The 11,454-nt window shown below is 43.5% G+C and overlaps 4 protein-coding genes across 4 annotated transcripts; all 4 read right to left on the bottom strand.

The window, feature by feature from the left end:
• Positions 1 to 50: 50 nt before the first annotated feature.
• SAMD00019534_089100 (hypothetical protein) lies at positions 51 to 1,595 on the bottom strand (the record flags this gene model as incomplete). Its single annotated transcript, XM_012895799.1, has 1 exon — positions 51 to 1,595. A coding segment is annotated over one exon (1,545 nt), but the record flags the coding sequence as incomplete, so codon positions are not given.
• Positions 1,596 to 2,115: 520 nt separating this feature from the next.
• Positions 2,116 to 6,558, bottom strand: SAMD00019534_089090 (hypothetical protein; the record flags this gene model as incomplete). The annotated part of the gene is made up of 6 exons (XM_012895798.1): positions 2,116 to 3,218; positions 3,280 to 4,233; positions 4,310 to 4,816; positions 4,907 to 5,104; positions 5,207 to 5,860; positions 5,985 to 6,558. The coding sequence occupies 6 exons, from the start codon at positions 6,556 to 6,558 to the stop codon at positions 2,116 to 2,118; spliced, it is 3,990 nt and encodes a 1,329-aa protein (XP_012751252.1).
• Positions 6,559 to 7,486: 928 nt separating this feature from the next.
• On the bottom strand, positions 7,487 to 7,790 carry SAMD00019534_089080 (hypothetical protein; the record flags this gene model as incomplete). Its single annotated transcript, XM_012895797.1, has 2 exons — positions 7,487 to 7,713; positions 7,778 to 7,790. 2 exons carry the CDS (start codon positions 7,788 to 7,790, stop codon positions 7,487 to 7,489), a joined length of 240 nt encoding a protein of 79 aa, XP_012751251.1.
• Positions 7,791 to 8,667: 877 nt separating this feature from the next.
• SAMD00019534_089070 (hypothetical protein) lies at positions 8,668 to 11,214 on the bottom strand (the record flags this gene model as incomplete). Its single annotated transcript, XM_012895796.1, has 1 exon — positions 8,668 to 11,214. One exon carries the CDS (start codon positions 11,212 to 11,214, stop codon positions 8,668 to 8,670), a length of 2,547 nt encoding a protein of 848 aa, XP_012751250.1.
• Between the last annotated feature and the right edge of the window lie 240 nt (positions 11,215 to 11,454).

The following is an 11,454-nucleotide window of genomic DNA, read 5'->3' as shown; positions in this document are numbered from 1 at the left end:
AATATGTCCGCCATGATTCCATATCAACGTTGTGCGCACCACCATTACAACATATAAAGTCGAGGATGAACATCCTGCTTAGATATGTTGTGTCCTTCTAGGCATAGTACACTGTTTTCTCCAATCCTTCTAAGCATGGTAGTACTTATTAAATCTGAAGAACTTGTAATTGTGTTCCTATCTCTCTTGGTCGCAGTTGTCTTTGACAATCCAATTGAATAGTCTGATACTTTGGGTACAGACTGGACCAATGCCTTGTAAAACTTATGTACATTGCCTTGAAGTTGTTTTTGATGTTCCTCTTTGGTGTATCTAATATTTTGTGTAATGTCCAGTGCCACCTCCAATGTCTTGATCTTTGTTGATACTAAAGGCAATTGTTCTCCAATCAATACAGTGTTGACAACACGTATCACATCGATTTGTGATGATCCATTATCCACACACTTGATATGTGAGACGTAAGGACAAGTGAGATGCTTGAGGTTGGTCTTGGATGCTTCCGGAAGTGTGATGTCGGCCACGCGAGTGAGTCCAAGGACCAGTGAGGTGAGGGAGTCAGGCAGCGCGCCTGCTACCAAAGGTTTGGTGTACTCGCCAGAGATTATGAGTGTGGTCAGTGTCGATGGTAGTACGCCAGGCACCAGTTCATGGTTGTAGAACACGCCAAGGTCGAGTGTGAGCAATGATTCGGGAAGACATCCAACCTTCAATGGTTGTTTGTATAGCGTGCCGAATCTTAGAGTTGTAAGTGTTGTTGGTAGTTGTCCTTTGATTATAGGTTGATTGAATTCAAAGCCCAATGTGAGCTTTGTTAAGTTGGGCGGAAGATAATGGTCTGGCGACGCCTCCAATGTTTCGAATGGAGTGTTGAAGTCATTGCCAAATCTTAGCGTTGTCAGGGATGCAGGTAGATGATAGGTCTTGTGATCAAACATTCGACCGAATCTTATCACCTTGAGTGACTCTGGCAATGAATTCCTGTGTAACTTCCTCGTGAAGTAATCTCCAAACTCAAGGTAGTGCAATCCAAATGGGAGGACACCCTCATCAATCGGAGTGTCGTACCTAGTGCCAAGGGTCAGATGTTTGAGCGCCAGTGGGAGCACATTGGGTTTGATCTCTTCATTGTAATAGTGTCCAAATGTGAGACGGGTCAGGCTGATGGGTAGCGAACCAACAGCCAATTCTTGATTGAAATAGTAGCCAAAGGTGAGTGTTGTCAGGCTGGCGGGCAGGGCTCCAACTGCCAACGATCGGTTATAACAATAACCAAAGGTTAACTTGGTCAGGTTGGGAGGTAGCTCACCAATGTTCAAACGTTGGTTGAAGCTTATGCCAAAGGTCAAAGAGCGGAGTGACTCTGGCAATGCTCCGGGTACCAACGAAGTATTGAATGCATTTCCAAATGTCATTGTAGTGATACCATTAGGTATTACCCAATTTAGATCATTCAATGTACCAAGTACCATGTCTACAATTGATGTAGTAGTTGTAATTGTAGTTGTAGGAGTTATAATTGTAGTTGTATTTGTAGTAGAACTATCATTTTCTTTGTTATTGAATCGTTTGTTTATAAGATGACATGTATTCATTCCCATCTTGATTGATACTGCTCTAAATGCTTTTGATGTCATTGACATGCTCATAAGATCCAAACACTTTGATGGATAATCTGGCACTGATTCCAATTGTTGGTATATCAGACCAATGACTGTATGTGGAAGATGTTGTTGATCCATTTCTGATTGATTGCTTGATTGATTGTGTTGTATTCTAGTCTGCTTGATATCTTCTTCCTATTCTTTGTAGTCAGTCGTACGATTATTAATAGTTTATATAATTAGATGTTATTTGATTGAATGCAAGACAGCAATAACAAACAACAATGAATGACATTGTGATTCTACATGTTGAATAAATAATGATGTGGTTTGTTTACAAGAGAAGAAACAGAGATAATTAATTAAAAGAGATAATATGTTTGAGAGGAATTGAAGAATCCCAAAATGAAGGGTTTGCGACCTTGAGTTCGACTTGTGCTTCGACCTCGAGTGAAATGCACACAGATGCATACATTTTATTATAAAAGTAAAAAAGGTAACATTGTTTGATCTACATCTTATCAAGTTTGTTCGAAGAAGAGGAGCTGAGATTGTTTCGCGACTTGAATTGATGTATCCTGTGTCTAATATATATGTTCCTCTTCAATGACATGTATAATACTACACCAATGATTGCTACGAATATTACACATCCTACTACGATCAGTGGGATGACATATGGCTTCATACCATCGACCTTGACTTGGCATTGACCATCATTGCCATTAGTTTGACTATATGATACGAGGACTGAGAAGTCTGGATCGATCATTGCCGACTTCTTAAAGAATGGAACTGTGGTGGCGATCTGCACGGGCTCCTTGGAAGAGATGATCTTGTTGGACAATGCCAATATACGACCATCTGAGATGACAGATGTTGGGAACCTGCCATAACACTGAATTTGATGTTGTGGGATGACAAAGTAATGCATGTCTTGAAGTGATGCTGCACCCCAGGTGATGTTCTCATTCTGTTGTTGGGCACAATCACCCATGGACACTGTCTCGAATATGATCTGGATGTAGTTGAGCTGACTGGTGAAGTTGTATCCATCGAAGCTCACCGTGTACTTGACCGTGTTTGGCTGGAAGTTGAACGTCTTGTTGGCCCAGGTGGTCTGGCCACCATCCATGAACTTGTCAATTGTCAATGTTATTGTGTTTGATGCATCTTGGATACCATCCATGTTTGAGATCGTGTACTTGGTCGAGTTAGCAGAGCTAGATGCCAACTTCCAGTTGAGTGTGATGTTGTTGACCACCGTGTCTGTGTAGCTCATCTCTAGAATTGACACAATGGATATGTGGTATGACACGGACAGAGTATCCTTGGTGAGGTTGGCTCCGTTGGACACGCCAAGAATGGCAGTGGACATATCCTCTTTGTAGTTCATGTCCACCTTGACTTGATCCAGAGTGAGGTTACAAGTTGGACCTGCAAAACCTGTCAAACACATACAGTTCTGATCAACACAATCACCATTGCCACTGCAATTGTTTGGACAGAAGTAGTTCTTGTTGATCGAACAATCCTCACCTTGCCACAACTTATCACACTGGCACTTGTTCTCCACACACTTTCCATGTCCACTGCAATTCAATGAGTGGCAATCTATGTTTGATTGATGTTAGTATGTAGTTTGATTGAATGATTGAGTGCGATTGATACTCACAATAGAAGTCCAAGAGGACTTGTATACCTCCAATGGTGATGTAGTTGTTCTTTTCAAGGAATGGAATGAAGGAGCCAAAGGGGATGATGGCGGTGTTGGTATCCTTCATTGTTGGTTTGATTGATTGACCATTGAGATTGTAATCAACATATAATCCACTACCAGTGATATTGATCGTCTTGTGATAATAATCCAATATTGATTGATCGATGTGGAATGGTTCATTCAATTCAAACATAGGTGCTGGATCAGCTGAATGGAATCCTGTACTATGTCCATAACGATCGACTATGTTCCAGACGGATGACGTGACACCCCTGAGTCCCCAACCAAATGGTGTTGACATGGTACCTGTGAATACATATCCGTTTCCAGCTGATCCACCCTGGTTGGAGCAGTGATCGGTGTGGAATGTGAGATAGTCTTGTGAGCCCATCTCTGTGAGAATGAGGATAGGGTCCAACGTGCTACAGTTGAGTGGATTGGTCGATGTGAATGTGATGTTGAATGGGGTCTTGGTCACACGGGCCGCGTCAATGTTGGCTGTACCAAACTTGATCGATGTGCCACTCAAAGGGTTGCTAACGATCGTATCTGGTTGGAATGATTTGACCAAGTCAACTTGAGAGTAATAACCAAACATTGGATATTGCTCACAGTTCTCGTGGTAGTCGCACACTTGGGAGATGTAGGCCAACATCCTCCTTCCCCAAGTCTTGACAGTTGTAATGTTGAGTGGTAGGAATGATGGAGCCGATGGATCATTGGTCCAAGTAACATTGGTGAGTGTACCGGGTTTGAAGTTATCATGGACAACGACGGTAACATTCTTGAGCATTCCCAAAGGTCCAGCGCCAAGCATAGTAATCTTCTGCTTTGACAACTGAATAGTGATATCCAATGTAGGGTTCTCCACAATGATTAACTTCAAATCATTTGGCAATGGTTGGAAGTCTGAATTGATGGATTAATTGAGTGTGTCAGTGTGGGTGTGGGTGGGGCGAAGGCTGGAATGATTCCGTCAACTTACCTGAGTTCCTGATTGTGATGAGATTGTTTGGATATTGTTGTGATCGTTGTATGGCAAAGTAGGAGATGTCTCGTGATGAGAGTGTGATGGTGGGCTGGGCCGCGTCAATGCTATAGTTGAGGCCAAAGTAGTAGGTCTTGGTGATGGCGTGTGGATACACCGTGATCGCACCTGATAAAATGTAACTTCCAAGAGAAGATCCATCGATAGCCTTGTTCATGGTCAGCAATGTACATGAAAGGTTGCTCAAGATCTTGTTGTCAAAGTCCTCATACAAGCATAGTGTGGCCGTGTTGAACTTGTTTGTACCTCCCAGCACTGCATTGAACATGATTGTTGATCCATTGCCATATGAATATCCAAGGTATCTCAGTTGTGTGAGATACACTGGTTTCACTGTGGAGACGTCACATGATGGCAAACCCGAGAACACATTGGTTAACTCATTACATGTCTTGTTGATGCAATAGTCATTGGAGTTGGCCTTGAACATGTTGCCACGTATATCTTGACATTTGATTGTGAATAGTGTATGACAATAGTGTGCCTCTGAGTAACTGATCAACTCTACCATGTATGTTCCAATTGAGTAGTTACCAGCGATACGTGAGCCAGAGTTGAGTGGATATACATCCCCTTTAAAATTGTAATCATCATCTTCTCCAACAATCAAAGAGCATGTCTTCTCACCGATACCAATCGCATCACTAACATCCACCTGTACCCTATATGATGGATTGAACTCAGATGGGTACAACAATGTCAAATGGACCAATGGTGGAGTGAGATCAATAACTAAATCGATTGATTGGTTGATTGGTTGATTGTGAGTGAATTAGTATGGGTTAGTGATTGATCGAGTGATTGGGATAGTTCCAGATTTAGTGCACAACTTACTTTTGAGATCACGTTGGTTGGTAAAGATACGGTCGTGCTCGTAGTTTAGTTGGTATTGACAGGAGGGCATGTCGGTTGGGAATGTGTAGGGTAGGTAGTATGATCCATCCTTGAGGTTACCACGGAAGTAGACTGGATAGTTATACTCTTGATTGAAGGTTGAAGTGATTCCACGAGGATAGACTTCTAGATATCCAGTTTGATATTGATCACCTATTGACATGTTGCCAATTCTTGATACTGCCGTTATCACTTTACCATCGACCTGTGTGACACCTTGTTCGATATTTTGGAACGGCGCTGGCAATGTCGTAGCACTGAGCAATGTGAAGTTGGAGTAGTATGTGCCCTCTGACTTTGTCGTGATGTACACGCTGAACGCGCATCCAGGTGGCTCGATGGCGCATTGATACTTGTATGAGAATCCTCCACTGAACTCTGCACTCCTCGTGAAGTTCTCCTTGAACGTCGCGCATTGTATCTGTCGGCCGTGGAAGTATAAATAGACCTGGATGTCCGACACCTTGTCTTGGAAGTTGTTGAGGAATGTCGCCGAGTAGACATAGTGCGCCAGACCATAATCATTGTCCTCCGAGGGCAGGGGGTGATTGTGGGGATGCCAATGTGAGGCTGTCAGTGTACTGCGCGGGATGACTAATCGTTGGTATGTCAACATTGTTGATTGACATGGTCAGGTAGTGTATATTCGTTGAGATGTTCCAGTTGGGATTTGTGAACAGTGGTGCAGTCTGCAGTACCAGGTAGTGGTAGCGTATACTAGGCGCTGACGATGATGTCAAGTTGTTGTTGTTAGTCTGTACCATTGCCCTGGGTATAAAGCCACTATCTCCAACATCATCAGTTGGATAACCTTGTGAGAAGTCAAAGTTTGCCAATTGTTGATCATAGTTCACGTCGACAATCGTGAAGCCTTGTTCAAAGGGTATCTTGACGGGTGTGATCGTGAGGTGACTGGGGCCAAACAATGTCTGTGGACCTGGAAGACCACAGTAAGGTAGGTTGACAGTCCTTCCCCATCCAGAGGGTTGGAAGCCCGTGAATAGGACGAACTCGGCCCACAAGTAGTAGGTGAAGGGGAAGAAGAACCGTGCACCCTTTGAGGTGGGACTCGACTGCGGACCATATTGCATGAGCTGGAGTGTTCGTTCATCCTTGCCAATCTTGAGCTCTGCGTATAGGCCTTGGTAGGGTACGTCGCGGTTCAAGGTGTAGACGACAAAGCCACTGCACACGGCGCCGTAGTATCCTTCGAGGGTAGGGTTGAGGTAGATCTGTTCGGTGACATCGACGTCGGGGACGTTATAAGGGTTGTTGAATGAGAAGTTACCCATGATTGTTGTACCATTGCATGATGCTTGAATCGGTGATACCAGACCAGCCAACTCATATTGTGGAGTTGCATGACATGTTCGACTGTAACATCCTGCTGCTGTCACTTCATAACCATTGACATCGGTCAACTCTACATATTGACAAGTATCCGCAGTCTGATAAGTGAAGTTATAATACAATCCTTCAATCATTGGATATAACTCATCAATATGATCAAATGACAATGTTGTTGGACCTGATCGATCAAAGTGGATGTGTGAGTATAATTAATTAATAATTAAATATATTTTATTTAATTAATTATTTACCTGAGTTGATCATCACTATGTTACCAAACAATAATAACGACAACAACAATGATAATGATATCATCTTTGAATAATATTTATCTCTATCTATATCTAATTATCTCTTTTTTTTTTTGTTTATCTGTCTTGATCAAACAAGAAAGATTGTACGAATGATGATCAATGCTTGATCGATCATCCGAAGCTACACTCAAACAAACATAATATCATAAAGATCTTGTAATTGGATATTGAACAACAACAACCCATCACTCTAGGAAGATCAGCGGAATCTGCCCACCCTCTCGTTCGTCGAACTGAAGATATTTTTAGAATTGATGGGAGTGCGCCTCCACAGGTCCACCCCTCCCCTAATTCCCCCTCAAGCGACACTCAATCAATTATGTCATTTAACTTGCTCTAATACCCTTACCCAAGTATGACATCATTCATTGAATAAACTACATTTTAGAGTGACCGTATGTTGTTGTTGGATCACTTATGACCTCATCAACCTTGCCCTTACCCTACCCTACCCTACCCCTTACCCTACCCTTACTCAAAGTCAATAGTAGTTTGATGATGATGTACATTGTATTTATTCAATACACACATGTGAAGATAGGTGGAGAAGGACTGTTTAGATTCCAAGTCCGCTGGTAACACTATCAACAGTCTTGAAGGTAGTGGCCAAAAGGCCGTTGACAGTACCAGTTACAGTGTCGATGATTGGAGCAATGGCTTTGCCGAGGTCAGCAACAGCACCAGCAGTTCCGTTTGATGATTGGCCGAAGGAGCTCATGCTTCCGCTGGAAATTGAACCATGGGTCATGGATGAGGCGTTGAAGGACAAGGCAGTGATGGATTCTAAAATGAATGATTGAGTGATGTTAGTTCATGTTTGGATGGAATACTGATTGATTGAACATACTGATGATAGTCATTTCTTAGATTGTTAGTTAGTTTGATTGATTAAATTGATTGATTTGATTTGATGTCTGTTAACTATCGAGAAGGTTCAGTATTTATAATGAACTGGAAGTATATAATCAATGTCAAACTTACAACATGATCAAAGTATACAATGTTAGATCCATCCCATTATCATCCAGATTTCAAGTAATAAATAAATATAGATATTACGTATATCTGATCAGTGATGTCACAGTCTTGTTTGATTGAGTGATAGGACTGGCATGGATGTATCTGAGAGGGACCATTAATGTTGAATGTTACTACTATTGACTTATTGTATTGATTAAATTGACATACATTAATACTGATTGATCTGACGTCAGATCAGAATTATCATCACTTGTCGAACGAGTATTGATGGGTGATAAGTGATCATTTGATGTAGATAGTGGGTGATTGGTTGATCAATCAAGTAGCGAGTATGTGTGAGTGGGGGGTGATGTATTCGTTCGGACTACATAATGTTACTTACACCCTACCCTCCCATCACATGATCAATCACATGATCAACATTATACCAACATAAACACATCTATCTATAAACATGGAAAACTCAATCAACCATACATAATGAATGAATGAATGAAGGGGATTGTTTCCAGAGACTGACAAAGATTGATCAGATAGATACACAGTTGTAGAGTGAACCAGAACCATCCAATCATTGATTGGATGGATAATGGTATTAATAAATAATATTATTGTGTATTTTGGATTTGGATTTGGATTTGGATTGTTGGTGTCATCAATTGTTACTCGATCATTGATTGAATGATTGATTGAATGATTGATTTTGTTTGATTGATGGCCTATATAATATATGATACAATTATTGATGGATGATGACTAGGAGTCCTTCCTGGACTTTCCTTTCTTGAGCTCCTCCTTCTCACGCTTCTCTCGCTCCTTGTCCTCTTTTTCCTTCAACTTGCGCTCCTCCTTCTCGCGCCTCTCTCTTTCCTTTTCCTCCTTCTCTCGTTGTTTCTTTTCCTCTTTCTCTCTTTCTTTGTCTTTCTCCTTCTCTTTCTCTTTATCTTTGTCATCGTGTGTGTCCTTGTGTCCACCCAATCCAGTCTTCTTCAAGAGTGAGCTGATGCCGCCAATGCTAAGACGACTGGAACTGACTGTCCTTGTGGGCTTGAGTCCAGGTGAGTTGTTAATTGATCCACCACCACTACTATTGCTTCCAAAGCTAGCTGTACTGATCGATCTATTCTGAAGTAGTTGTTGTTGTCGGGTAGTGGGCATTGGCTGTGTCGATGTAGATGTAGCAGCTGACAATGGTTCCAGCGATGGTGACTCCTTGGTTGGGGAATGTGATTGAGGTGAGACTGATGGTGATGATGTTGGTGATTGTGATGGTGATTGTGTTGATGGAGATGGAGATGATTGCTGTTGTGGCTGTGGCAGCCGCGGGGATTTAGACTCTGGCGATACTTCCAGTGGAGGTGAAGGTGGTGGGGGCGGTGATTGAGTTCCAGGTGATACTTCAACTGGTGATTCATGATTGGTTGGTGATGATCCAGATACTTGTGATGTTACATCATTGATCACTGCCACTACAGTGTCACCAGCTGATGTATCGCTTGCAGCTGACAGGGGTGTGTCTCCAACCCTGGACGCTGCGACCTTGATATCATCCTCCTGCTCTTGTTGTTGTGGCTGTGGCTGTTCCTTTGGCTCTGGCTGAGGATGTGGCAGTGGCTCCTCCTCCTTCTCTACTATCTGTACAATGACTGTTTGGACCTCTTCCTTCTCTTCCACAACTGCCTCCTCCTTCTTGACTATCTCTGGCTCTTCATGTTTGATCGCCACCTCGACGACCGCGACCACGACCTCCTCATCATCGTCATCCTCATCGTCATCCTCATCGTCATCATCATCTTCCTCAATCTTCATTTGTACATTATCAACATGCTCCTCCACCTTGTCGTCACCAACCACCTTGTCTTCCTTCTCGCCATCACTGTCGCTGTCACTGTCGCTGTCTGACACTTCTGAGCTGGACTCGGAGTCGTCATCTCGCAGCTCCTCAAGCAAAAACTCCAACTCTTCAATCTTCTTCTTCATTCTCTTGGCATTGTACTCGGCATCTTGACGTCTCTGACTCTCCTTGCTGAGGTTATCGCTGTTTCTTGTCTCCATGTCCTTGATCCTACGCTCGTACTCCACGGCACTGTCCCTGAACGCATCGCCACGCTGTCTCTCCTTGAACACAGTGTCCTGGCCCTCTTTCAGCTTGGCGGCAGTCGTGTCCTGCTCGCGCACCAGATCATCATTCCTCGTCTCCAGACTCAACAGATGTGCTCGCAGACGCTCGATCGACTCGGCCGCCTTGACCGAGTCCACTTCAAACTTGTCCAGTATCTTTGTAAAGAGAGAGCGAGTGACTGCACGTTGGGAGGCCTCGCGGTACTTGGCAATCCAGCGATCGTCTGTCTCGAGCAAGTGGTCCAGGCCCATCCTCATCTCATTACGCTCGATCTCCTCCATGCATATATCCATCATCTGCTCGTGCGTTGTAAATGTCGACTGCTGGTTGCCAAACAATGTGAGGCGGTCTGAGCTGCTGGCAGACGCCATCGGTGTAGGTGGTGAGTCGACTGTAGTTGTTGTTGGTGATTGCGTTGGTGGTGTGAGTGTTGTGCCCTTCTTTGGTGATGAAGTTGTTGATGTTGATGTTGTTGATGTCGCTGTCCCATTGCTGTTTCCGTTGCTATTGCTGTCTTTGCCGTGACCTGTAGTGGCGTTGACCAACTTTGTAATGCCAGACAACAACTTGTTGCTGGTGGGCTGGTGTGAGACTTGTGCTTGGAGCTGCGCGACTTGCGCCTGCAGCTGGGTAATGCGGTCCTGCGCGACGGATTGTGACTTCTTGACGGCCTTGGCCACCTCGTTGTTGACCTCCTTCTGTGCTTGAATCATGCGATTGCGCGTCTCCTCGAGGATTGTACGCAGCTTGACATTGTCGTCGGCCATCTCATTGAACAGCTCGCTCATTGAGTCGAGGCGACGTGTGAGCTCGGACGTCTTGCGACGCTCGACGCCCATCTCCTCGTCCTTGTGCGAGATGATCTCGTGCAGGCCCTCGATCACCTTGTTTGTGTCGCGATCACGCTGCTCCAGAGTCGACTGCAGACGACCGACCTTTGCGTGGAGGTCAATGTTCTCTTCGGATTTCTCCTGGAGACATGACACGATTGCTGAGATCTTGCGCTCGTATTCATCGCGTAGGTCGTGCAGTGACTTTTGTCTTTCAAACTCCTCGCGTGATAATGATATTGTCTTCAAACTTGAATCCATCTGTGATTGTTGTTGTTGCTGTTGCTGTTGCTGTTGTTGCTGTTGGAGTTGTTGGAGTACTCCTCCACTCTTTGAGAGAGATCTACTCATACTCAATCAATGATTGGTTGGTCTCTATATCTCTTTAATTATTATCTCAATATATATATTATTATATATAGTAGTTGTAGATGTGATATAGATACACGTGATAATGATAATGAATAACTAGTACCAAAACGAATGAATGTGTTCATGTTTGAATGAAGGTTGATTGAGTGTTAGTGCGTGGGTGATGGTGTCAAATGGAAGTGGGGTATGATTGATTGATCAAGATTCGCAATGTAGTGT

The sequence above is a fragment of the Acytostelium subglobosum genome (assembly GCF_000787575.1).
Source record: "Acytostelium subglobosum LB1 DNA, scaffold: scaffold20, whole genome shotgun sequence".
Classification (NCBI taxonomy): Eukaryota; Evosea; class Eumycetozoa; order Acytosteliales; family Acytosteliaceae; genus Acytostelium; species Acytostelium subglobosum.
Note: the sequence above shows the minus strand (reverse complement) of the source record. Positions and strands in the feature narration are given on the sequence as shown.